This window comes from Cavia porcellus, unplaced genomic scaffold (assembly GCF_034190915.1).
Source record: "Cavia porcellus strain 051 isolate PalLab524CR breed Dunkin Hartley unplaced genomic scaffold, mCavPor4.1 scaffold_18, whole genome shotgun sequence".
Lineage (NCBI taxonomy): Eukaryota > Metazoa > Chordata > Mammalia > Rodentia > Caviidae > Cavia > Cavia porcellus.
In genome coordinates, this window is record NW_026947501.1 from 39,013,237 (window position 1) to 39,025,172 (window position 11,936).

Consider the following 11,936-nt stretch of genomic DNA (forward strand, 5'->3'; position numbering starts at 1 on the left):
CCAGTACGGCGCATGGGGCTGCCGAGTGCCTGCCTGTGGCAGGCTCTAAAAACACCATGGTGTGACCTCAGCCACCGTGTTCCCCTCCTCTGTCTGGCAGAGTGCAACTTCTGGCTCTTCTCCAAAGTGCAAAGGATCATGAAAGCAAAGCCCTTGAATCAATGCAGAACATGGTGCAGTGATGATAGTGGGACTGAAGACATGAAGGAGGACTTCCGGGGCTGCTTCGGAGAGCAAGAAGGCTCATGGGATAAGTAAGCGAGTTCAAAACAAGGAGAGGATTTTGCAGAGGGTTAATGGCAACGGGTCTTTTACTGCAACAATATATTTTTTTAACATAAACATTCACTGTACTTTTTACCACTTCTTGTGTGAGTGGATCTATAATCAGATTCTAGGGTGCTGGAGTGTCCAACAAGTGGTTTCGAGATTCTTTCTGTGGCAAACAAAGAATGGAACAAAACAAGCATAAACGGCACTAGAGTTTCACATTTATTAGAGATGGAGAAAAGAAAAAAAACCAGGAGGGTAGGAGGGAAAAATGAGCTCTGCAGAATGAACTTAAGCGAAGGAAATGTAGGAAATGAAGGAGGAGAAAGAAAAATAAAAACACACTCTACCATCTAGGATCGACTACCATGAAGAGACACCATGTCCAGTGCCCAATGGCGACTGGCCTGTTTTCATATCCCCCACACTGCTGTCCTGTCCAAGGCGTCCTATCCAAAACCTCCTGGAGAGCTTGCAGAAAGCCCACATGAGAAGCTCTGGGAATTGCTCTGGGCACGTGTCGCAGGATCTTGTCATGACTGCTTTCTCAGCTACTTACAGACACATCCCATTTCCTGTCTCACATACATGGACACATGTAGTATGTGTGTATCTATGTATGCATATGCATGCACACACACATGTACATATCTACGTATGTTTGCCCATGTGTATGCATGCATGTGTGTGATAACATATCCATTCACATGTACATGTACGTGCATGTGTGAATATGTGTGTGTAAGCAGTCTTTGAGCTCAAAACTCTCTTACGTAGCCTTAGGATCATTTCTATCCTTACTCTACATACACTTAATATTTACAGAATTGACATCAGGTGCTGTCTCCATTCAGGGACTTCCTCTCTGATGATGTGGGTGACTCCACAGCTCCAAGCAGTCTCTGTTTTGAGATGGGACGGTCACACATGTTACAGAGCAGTGCAGACCCCTCAGCCAGGTGTGTGGAAACTGAGACCAGTTTGTTAGGCAGGGACAAGGTGGTGGAAAGAGAGTCAGCTGTATCTCCCGAGTTGTCATTCCTGTTTAGGAGGCAGGAACAGGGACTTGGGGTGACGTGTGGGTCTTGTGGACTCCCTTCTGGCACTGGCTTTGGGCAAATGGCATAGAAATTCTTCTAGGGAACTTGGGATACTCCTGTTTGTCACGAAGCGCAGAGGTAGTAGTACCCAGTGGGGTCTACAGCCCTACTTCCTCTCTCTGAGGCAGCCCTAGACAAGCACCCTCACCCCCATTTTTCTCCCTGGACCTTGAGGTTGAAGGCCTCTTCTTATCAACAAGCCCTGAGGTGATAATTCACATTGAATTGCAAATTCAAAGTAGCAGCTTCAATCCTGCCTTGGCCTCTTCACTTGCAGCTCCCACTCTCCTGTCCTCCAGGCCTCTGTGCTGTGGTTGGACAGACTGTCCTCCAGCCCAGCCTGAGCAGGGCACTCCTCTGTCTCTGGGGCTCTGCTTGCTCCTGAGGCCACAGGTTTGAATACTCAGGAGAGTCCTGCTGTCCCATGCCCTGGCCACAATGACCATTCCCAAAGATGCTCTCTTTTTTCTGTCATGAGCTCTGCTTCGGAGGTTGGCAAACAACTGGCAACCACTATTGTGTGTAGAGATGGAGAATCACTCCCCCTAGGCAGGGGACAGTGTTTGATATGATGACATGGTTTATTATGATTTATAAAACAACATGTGTTTCATAGAATCAAACATTCTATGTTCTAGGAAAAGGATGTTGCAAACGTGTGCACAGAATGCTGGGCATTCGGAGAGAAGGAGCTGCTGAGGCCACCTTCGCCCTGACTTGCAGCTGCTGTGGGTGTCCTGGCTTTGGTGAGCAGCCCGCCTTCCCTCCTGGAGCTTGGCCCTGAGTCTCTGTTTCAGACTTTGTTCCCATCGCCACTTAACTACTGTGAAATAGACAGGGTCCTCTTCTGTCCTTTCCAACACTGTGCAGCGTGTCATCATTGTTCTAAACCTTGGATTGTTTATCTGGCACTTTTATGAGTTCCGTAGGTGACGTGCAGACTTCAGTTCCCAGCCCTTTCCTTACAAAGGCTCTTCCTCCTGACGATGGGCCCGAGTCTTCCAGGCTGAACTGCAGAGCTGGCATCGCTCTTGGTACAAAAGATTCATGATTTCTGTTGAACCCAGCTGGACTCAAAGCAAAGCTTCCTATCACATTTAAAAGTGTCAAATTAGAGGGCCAGGGAGTTAGCTCAGTGTCTGCGTGACAAGCACAGGTCCTGTGTTAGATTCCAGGTAACAAACAAACAAACAAAAAAAAAAAAAAAAAAAAAAAAAAAATTAAACTCACAATAGACATATCTTAATCTAAGTAGTTGAATGGAAAAAACTGAGTGTAACTTCTTGAAAGCAAATTCAACCTCAGCCATAAAAAGCCAATATAGTGCAGTGAGAACCTAGAAACAGTCCTGGGGTATAAAGAGAGGTCCGTGTTCTCCTCTGGCTGAGGCCCTAATGTCTGAGCACAGGCGATTCTCTTCTTTCGGGAGCTTCCTCTCCTCACTGTGAAAAGTACATCGAAGAATTTCATTATGGCTCCTGCACGCTGAACTATCGACACTGTCATCACTGCTGTTTTCCTTTCTTATTCTTATCACGCTTTACCCCAGCCGGGGGCGCATGTCCTTCATGAGGCTCTTTCCTTCCTCCTTTTCCCTAGTATGTAGCCCTTCCCACTCATTACCACTAAAACATCACCATTACCATCGTCCTGTGAGCTCCCCGAGGCAGAGGCTGTGCATCTTTATTCATCCTTCCATCCCTAGAATGTAACACAGGTGCTGGGACATGGTAGGTGCTCAGAAAGTGTGCGTGAATGCATGAATGTATGAATGAATGAATGAGCAAGTGGGTGAATTTGCTTATCTCAGAGCAAAAGAGACATGAAATGGTATTTGAGTTTTTATGGTAAAGCAGCCAACAAAGCCCATTTAACCTCGGGGTCTCTAAGCAAACAGGTGTGGCTCCCTCCTTCCTTGCTTACAATCTCTTCAGAGCAGTGCTGTCTCACAGAAATTCCCAGTTCTGCAGAAAAACTCAATCTTAAATTTTATTTCATTTCAAGTAACTTACATTTAAATAGCTAAGGAGTCCATTAGCTACTGCATTAAATTGTAAAATTTTCATGTAATGTTTTAGTGCAGCTATAATTAGTAAATGTTTGCAGTATGTAGTATTTATTTTCATTGTGAGAAGTTCATGCACGCACATCACTCATCTCAAATGCTCTTACATCCTCTTCCCTACAATTGCATCCTGATTGCCTATTTTACTTTCCCCCTGTACTCCCTGCTCACTCCATCCCTTGATTCCCTTCCCATGTAAGAATGATTTCTCTTTCTACTTCCCATTATTTAACTTTTGTCTCGTTACTTATATTTCAAAGTTTCTTGTCTAACAGCAGACATTTTGTCAGAATTCCACGGTATTTTAGAATCCATGTTTGCAGAGTAGTTGCGAATTACCCTCTGAATTGTCTCTGTAGCCCCACTCTTGATATTGCCACATTGTGATCAAGAGCTCAATTCTTGGGTCTTTGGGGGTACTTCCTCTTTAAACCATGGCAACCCTTGCTTTAACATCCTCACTTCTATCTATGGATAGGGTTGCTAGGAAGACTAAATTTCTTAGGTGTAAATAAAGTCCTGATAATAGAGCACAGCCTATCTGGAGTGAGTAACTGAGTGTGACCTATTACTACACTGCTGGGCTGGCCTTTCTCACTGTGGGAAAGTGAAGGCGAGAGGGAGAGGCAGAAGGGCTGTGCTGAGTCAGGTGAGTCTCTTCTAAGCTCTGCATTCCTCACAGTTCTATCTTAAATTTGGACAAGAGTAGAAATATTCACACCACAGTAAAGGGCTTAATCATAGAGCCTATGAATTTGCAGTATCTGTCAGTCTATAAAGGGATTTTTGCTCCATGAGAGTAACAGAATATATAGTTAGCAAGATTGTTGAAGGACTCTTAAAGTGGGGTGAAATCTGCACTGTGAAATTGTGCCTCTTAGGGATACCTGAAAAATGTGCAGGACCTCTGCTTACCACTCTTCAGCTAATACCTTCTCCGACTCCCCACCAGTGTATCCACAAATACATGTGTTAAAGGCCAAACTTAGCTGTTATTTGGGGACCTTGGTCAGACTTTACATCTCTTTAGCATACACAAGGGAACAAATACCTTGGGACCTTTGCTGTGGCCACACTGAGTTTCCTGCACTGTGTTCCATCCCATGCTACTCTTAGGGTGAAAAACCCTTCTCCGATTTCTGCCATCTCTCAGGGCAAGTCCGACCTCATCACCACCGTGAGCCCAGTGGAGACTCAGTTCCTCTCTCCCTCTTCTCTTCCAAGCCCCACTTTCCTCACACTCCTTGAACAGCAAACTCTTCTGCCTGCTTTCAGACCTCTGATGTTTAGCAAGATAAAAGATGGGATGTCCACCATGGGTAGAGAAAAAAGTGCTCTGAAAATCAAGCATGAACCTAGATGGACTCCCTCCTTTGCCCAGCCTTCTTCGCTGCCTTTTATTTTCTTTTTGAAAGAAATGATTGCTGTTTTGTGATTATGGTTGTCAGATGCTTCCATCAAAAAATCAGCTGGCTCTCATGTAAACTAGCTCCATCTCTGCAGGGGGCACTAACAGGACAGGCAGAGAAGATTTGCAAGAGATAAAGGTAAAAATACCTGATTCCACCCACAGTTCTTTATTTATATAAAGCAAAATGCCCACCCCAACTTGTCTGAACCCATACATGAAATTCCAAAATCAGCATCTAATTCTGTTTGGCAGGTGGAAAGGTACAAACATTCTGACCTCTCTCACATTGTTCCCGGGGAAAGAACCTTCCTTAGGAGCAGTCTCTGGGAATTCTGTCACATCCCTGGAGGCTTTGCTGCTCCTCCCCCAGGTGGAGAGCAATGTGCCTCAGTTCTGATGTTTATCAGCTGGGTGGACAGAGCCCACCTCTTGTCTCCCTTGTCTCTGTCTCTGCACTCAGCAGTTGAATCCTCTGTGCATGACAGATGCTCTGTGAATACTCTGCATATCGTGGCCAGTGGGTCTCCCCCAAGGAGTCTGAGGATGGAAACTGTAAGGTGTGTGGTCAGGAAGGCATCTGCCTTGCACCACTGCCCGGGCTTCTCACAAAACCCACAACGAAAGGCTTTGTATTTACAGGTGGAAAGCTGAGGCCCCCAATCATGGATAATTGTTACAACCATGCCTTCCAGCTTAATGTATTTCACTTAAATTAACAGGTTTTTAAAAGCTCATTTGTCATTTACAAACTAATTCTAAAACATTAGCTCTTTGTAAATGTTTCAAACAATGCAGATCATGCAGAAAGACTTTGATATCTCATTTCTGTTTGTAGCCTAGTGATAATAGCTATTTTGAGATAATAACTATCATCTGCTTTTCCAATCTTCTAGGCTTTTTCTACTAAGGTTATATACACACATGTACATAAGTAGGTTATCTTATGTTGTATCAAAATTTACATGCAAGGAATATTGTCAATATTGTTCTGATTTGCTTTTTAAAAATCATATAATTTATCTAGGAGACAAATAGACTTGCCTATCAATGGGATATTTATCTGATAGCAGCACATTTGATCTACTTTATTTAATGCACTGTAGGTTACTTGAGAGCAGGCTTTCCCAAATTGTTTACCAGTAAACAAGTTTCCAGGTGCATCCTGACGATCTTCTTTGTGGGTGTACATAAACACTTCGCTAGGAAGCTATGCTCTGGTGGCACTGGAAGGTGTTAGGGACCTCACCCTGAAAATATTAAGGAAGCCCATCCAATGATGCTCCATCCACGTGGGCTTCACCAGGTTTCATCTCCATCACTGAAGGTGGAGCCTTTGAATAAATCCTCACAAGGACTGGATGTTATCGGCATTTTGAATACTATTTGTTTATTGCGTTGCATATCTCATCTTATGTCCCTTGTCCCTGGTTACAAACAGACTTCACATTTTGAGTTCCTTATTAAAGGGAGTGTTCAGGACCTTTCTCCCTTCTTTCGGCATGGAGAGAACGTTCACCCAAGATGCTTCTGTCCAGTCCTGGCTCCTCTCACTAAGCCCCTTCCTCAGCCCTCCTGTACGGAGAAAAGTTATTCCTTTGGTTGGTTAGTAGCTGGCACCTTGTGCCTATTTGTGGTGGGGGCCCATGGGCACAGTTCTCCCTTACCTACCCAAATTTTCTTGTCTTGTCCTTTTGTGGAGCTGCCCCAAGGCAGCCCACTGCACACCCTGTTGCTCCAGCTCCTTTTCATTCAGCTGCCTGAGCAGGCCATGCAAGGATCACCCTACAGATGCAGGCACACATAGCTTTTATGTTATGGATAGGCAGCTTGCCTTCTGTATTCAGGGCAAGAGTAAAACTCAGATCACACCTGGTGGATGAGAATGTGTGGTTACAAAGGTTCACTAGAAGACAAACAATCAGAGGTTGCAATACAAACAGTATTATCAATAAGAGGTCATCACAAAAAAATATAGTTTCTTAAAATAGAGTTTACTTCATTACATTAATTTCAACAGCAAAGAATGTGAAATGCAGACTTGTCTAAACTCTCTTGCTGATTCTCTTGAGAGTTATGTCACCCATTTGGAAGGTCTAAAAGCCAGAAAAGAAATCATAAAATGTTTCCCTGATATGAAAGAGTAAAAAAAAATAACTAATAATTTCATGGTTGATGTCCACACTATCCCGGCTGAGGGATGCTCCCACTAAGAACCTGTGGACCACAGTTTCCTGGGCTGGGTCCTGCCTTCTATGATTCCCTAAACCACTATTTAAGGGACAGAGTTGCAGATTAAAGACTGCCGGTTCACTGTGTAACTGGGAGAGGCTGTGGCCAAAGGCCAAGCACTGAAGTCTGTGTGAAGTGAGGTGGGGCATTCAGAGGAGAGGACAGCAGGGTGTCCTCCTGTATTACAGCTTTCAAATTTATAAACAGTCACAGAAATATTACATTTAAGCACCCACCTCATAAGTTCTGAGTCTGAGTGCTTCCCAAGGGAATAGCTGTGGGTAGCAGTCCCAAGAGCCTGGCCAGCTCAGAGGAACCAGGCCCTGCCCTTCCATGGCTGTTTATACCTCAGTTTCCCCTTTAGAAAACTGCAGTTGGGAAGCTTAGAGATGCTGTGCAAACTACCTGATACACAAGGAACCTCAGGGATGTGCTAACAGATATAGAAAGGTGGGGAATTTGGGGTTCAGGGAAGGAAGTGAGGCAGGGGGTGAGGTGGGGTGCAGCTGTCCATCACCCTTCACTTCCTCCTCCTCCTGCATCAGCACCCAGAGTCACTTACGCTGGTCAGGGTGTCCCCATTGAGTTCAATCATGGCCTTGACATTTTTGGAAGTTGTCACCAGCTTGTTGTCTCCTTCCATGTTAACCACAGCCTGTCAGAGACAGAGAGGCCTGTGAGGCAGGGTCTGTAGAGAGCGAGACCCTTGCTAATGAGTTGGTTCCCCTTTGCAGGTGTCAGCTGATGATAGCCAACACAGTTTGGTCCCTGTGCTCCTGAGCCTCATGTTAACAGGGAGAAGAACATGGAAGACAGAGAGAAAACATCAGGACATCTCTGTCAGACTTTGGTTTATGCTGTGGGATCTAGAAAAGAGCACAGGACAGCTGAGTGGTGCCCAGGACAAATACTGGAACACAAGCACAGAGGTCTCAGCTCTGCAAGCCAGAGGAGGGAGGCGGAATCAGAATTCAAGGTGTGCACACATATTGCTCTGGTCTGCTTGGGACCTCCGGGAACACCCATCATCTCTGTTGTGTTCTCCTCTCTACCCTGAGCCACCCAGGAGGAGGAAGCACAGAAACACGACCAGGAGCACAGGATTGCGCCGAGCTTGAAAATTCCCCTCCATGGACACTTTGAGAAGGCCCATGGGAGAACCATGATGGCTGTCTCTTCCCATAGGCACAACCCAAGAAGTCCTGAAATGTGCTCCAGTCTCCAGTGTGACATCTGCAGAGGAGAAATCAAGAGCAATAGGAAGAGGTGGGGACAGCACATTGAGCTCACTGCACAGAGTCATCTGGGGAGCACCGGGGTGTGAGGTGTGTTATGGGGAGGAGCAGAGGTCAGGTGCTGGGTGTCATTGAGTCCTGGAGCTCCAGACCTGTGGGGATGGAGCTGCCCTGCCCACTGCCTTCAGCATGGCAGGCTGACCTCTCCTTTGCCCAGATGAGGGATCCATGGCCATCAGCTTAGTGAAGAGGTTTTTTCTGAGAGCCTGCCTAAGCCTTGAGATTCTGGTGTTGTCAGCACTCTTCCAAATTGTCTTATCCAAGACTGCTCTAGACTCAACTAAGGCCACAGTGATTTGCTGTGGGTTAGGGGTTTTAACTGACTCCTCCCACACCTATTGCCAGAGGAGTTTCAGGGGAATTGAGAACCTAGGAGCCTGGTCAAAAAATTTGAGACTTGGAATGCTGCTTTGTGCTTGGTTCCCTCAGTGTGCTCTCACAAAGGAGACCTCATGTTTGGGGGCCAGAACCCCAGGAAGCCCTGGGAATACAAGAAAAGCTTTCCTCTGGGGTCTCTGCTTTTCCCAAGATGTGAGTTTAAAAATAGGGTGTTCAGCGTTGGAGCTTTGAGTCATGGGAACCTTGAGGGAGGAAACCTTAGACCAGGCTTCAGAGAAGTTCTAGAAACAGCATGGCAAAGGGGCTCCTCCTACCTTGACCTTCTCTCCAGTTATGCTTTCCATCTCACCCTCCTCGCCCAAGGTGAAATCATTGTGTATCACTTTGGACCCAGAAGTGATGGTGAACTTGAAGTGCTTCCCATTCTGCACGATTTCGATCATCCCCTTGGCGTCTTTCCCCTTCTGGATGAGGTCCTCTGGCAGCCCTGGTGGAAACCATGTGAGGTTTAGAGACAGCAGATGAGGAATCACATGGCCAAGTTAGACAAGAGAAGCTGTTACATTGACAGGATGATGTCACAAGCACTGGGGAGCTGGGAGCATCAAAGGCTGTAGAATTGGCCTGGCAAGGAGCGCGGCCTGGCATGGCTGTTAAGGCCTAGATCCTTTCTTCTCCATGAGGAATTCCTGCTTCATTCTCTATCTTGCCGCGTGCTCCTTCACATGCTGGTGGCTCTGCTGTGGGCCTGTAAGCAATTTGTCCTCTACACCTAGTGGAACCACAGAGTTCTTCTGCCAAGCTTGGTCTCTCAAAGCAGAAGTGACAGAAGGGGCTGCTAATAATTAGGCCAGGACACCATGTAGAAAGCAGCTCTACGCCAGGGTAACTTGAGGTCTTATAGAATGGAGTTTCAAGTGATTTTCTTACAGCATGAGTGGCAGGTCCTGTTGCACAGAGAAGGGACTCCAGACATTAAAAGCAGGTGACTCGTGGATGGAAGAAGAGCCGAACCCCAGGCTTTCCCATGTCCATGCTGTTTCCTTTCTCTTCTCCTCTGCTCCCTCCGTGGCCACACTGCAGCCTCTGCTCACAGAGCTCTCTCTGCCTGGAACACCCTCCCCTCCCCAGGGGCTTAGGGGCACCTGCTCATCTTCCCAGCCTCCCCTTCATTCACCCATCTCTCTCTCCACACTCCTCACTGTGGGAGGCAGCAGGTTAAAGCCAGGGCCCTGGGAAGCAGAGCCTGCTTCCAGTCCCAACCCAGACACTTCCTGTCATGTGGCTCAAGTCAGGCCAGCTTACCTTTCTCAGCCTGGATTGTAAAGGGGGAAAATAATTGTACCCAACTCAGATCAACTGGTGAGGATTAAATGAGTCATTGCATAGTAAGTGCTCAGCTCCGTGCTTGGTACAGAGCCACCCTTCTGCATATTAGGAGTAACCTGCTACAGTTGGTTCTGCTTTTGAGTCTCTCTAAACTGTGACCGTGGAAGTCTGGTTCTTCATTCTTAGTTTCCCCGCTATGGGTCCAGCACAGAACTTGACATGAGGTTGCCCTTGAACGCGTTAGAAGGTGCATGAGTGAATATGTGAATGCACACATGCACACATAAATGAGTGAACAGGGTCTCCCTAGAAGTGTCAGTCAACACTTCTTCCAGATCACTTGTTCCAGATCCCATCCAGCTGAGTGCTGTTTCCACTTGCCTTTTGGTAGCCTTGTCCAGTGAGTAATGGCACCAGTGACAAGACATCAGTGAACTTTGTAAAGTGAACTTTCTCTGTAAAGTGAACTTTGCCTCCCTTCCCACCTGACACTGAATTTCCACTGCCCATAGAGGCCAGACCTTCTCTGCAGTGACTAGTGTTCTTTGAGACCTGTGTAGCACTCACCCGCTGCTTTCATGAAGGCCTCAAAGTTTTCCTGTCTCTGCAGTTGGTACTTGCCGGTGAAGCTCATGGTGGCAATGAGGCTCCCTCTCTACTGTGGGTCCACAGCTCTGGTGGCCTGGCTGTCCACTACTGGCCATTTTATAGGGGCTCCTTACCCTCATTTTCTTTGTCATCAGGTTCAAATATTAACTGCCAAGAACAATGATTAATGATAAGAAAAATCTGGGAGGGGCCCAGTAGCGTTTTGCTCTAATTCAGCAAATATTAAAGGGCTACGAATGCAGAGCCCAGGGCCCTCTAGTGTTTAAGGTGACATTGCACTCCTCATGACCTCAGTATGCGTGTGCGTGTGCATGTGCGTGTGCGTGTGGTGTGCATAGTATACACATACTAAGTAGATCACAACTTACAGGCCATATTTAAATTTTTAAATGTACTAAGTAAAAGCTACATGGTCATCATTTCTCCTAAAATAGCCCCACTTGCTTCAAACACTCATCACTTCAGTCTTGCCACTTTCGGAAGCAGTTCTGGAAGTCTTCCTTTGTGGGTGTCCTCATGAGAGATGATGAACCAATATGGTACATGGTTCTGCTGAGTGCCTTCCCGTGGCAGGCTCTAAAAACACCATGGTGTGACCTCAGCCTCCGTGTTCCCCTCCTCTGTCTGGCAGAGTGCAACTTCTGGCTGTTCCCCAGAGTCCAAAGGATCATGAAAGGTAAAGCCCTTGAATCAGTGCAGAACATGGTGCAGTGATGATAGTGGGACTGAAGACATGAAAGAGAACTTCCGGGGCTGCTTCGGAGAGCAAGAAGGCTCATGAGATAAGTAAGCGAGTTCAAAGCAAGGAGAGGATTTTGCAGAGCGTTAATGGCAACGGGTCTTTTACTGCAACAATATATTTTTTAACATAAATATTCACTGTACTTTTTACCACTGCTTGTGTAAGTGGATCTATAATCTGATTCTGGGGTGCTGGAGTGTCCAACTGGTGGTTTCGGGATTCTTTCTGTGGCAAACAAAGAATGGAACAAAACAAGCATAAATGGCACTAGAGTTTCACATTTATTAGAGATGGAGAAAAGAAAAAAACCCAGGAGGGTAGGAGGGAAAAATGAGCTCTGCAGAATGAGCTTAAGCGAAGGAAATGTAAGAAATAAAGGAGGAGAAAGAAAAATAAAAACACACTCTACCACCTAGGATGGACTACCATGAAGAGACACAATGTCCAGTGCCCAATGGCGACTGGCCTGTTTTCATATCCCCCACACTGCTGTCCTGTCCAAGGCGTCCTATCCAAAACCTCCTGGAGAGCTTGCAGGAAGCCCACA

The 11,936-nt window shown here is 46.3% G+C and overlaps 1 protein-coding gene across 1 annotated transcript; it reads right to left on the reverse strand.

The window, feature by feature from the left end:
- Positions 1-6,818: 6,818 nt before the first annotated feature.
- LOC100724927 (fatty acid-binding protein, liver-like) lies at positions 6,819-10,783 on the reverse strand. Its single transcript, XM_003468940.4, has 4 exons — positions 10,606-10,783; positions 9,024-9,196; positions 7,638-7,730; positions 6,819-6,939 (listed from the first exon to the last, which is right to left on the reverse strand). The coding sequence occupies exons 1-4, from the start codon at positions 10,670-10,672 to the stop codon at positions 6,889-6,891; spliced, it is 384 nt and encodes a 127-aa protein (XP_003468988.2). The 5' UTR covers positions 10,673-10,783; the 3' UTR covers positions 6,819-6,888.
- Positions 10,784-11,936: the final 1,153 nt, after the last annotated feature.

Bases quoted from the DNA above. Each gene is read 5' to 3' on its own strand.
- LOC100724927 (XM_003468940.4), bottom strand. From the start codon at position 10,672: ATGAGCTTCACCGGCAAGTACCAACTGCAGAGACAGGAAAACTTTGAG. The intron at 7,731-9,023 runs GTAGGAGGAGCC...TGTCTCTGACAG, and splicing joins TAACTGGAGAGAAGGTCAAG to GCTGTGGTTAACATGGAAGG. The intron at 6,940-7,637 runs GTAAGTGACTCT...TCTGGCTTTTAG, and splicing joins ATGGGGACACCCTGACCAGC to ACCTTCCAAATGGGTGACAT.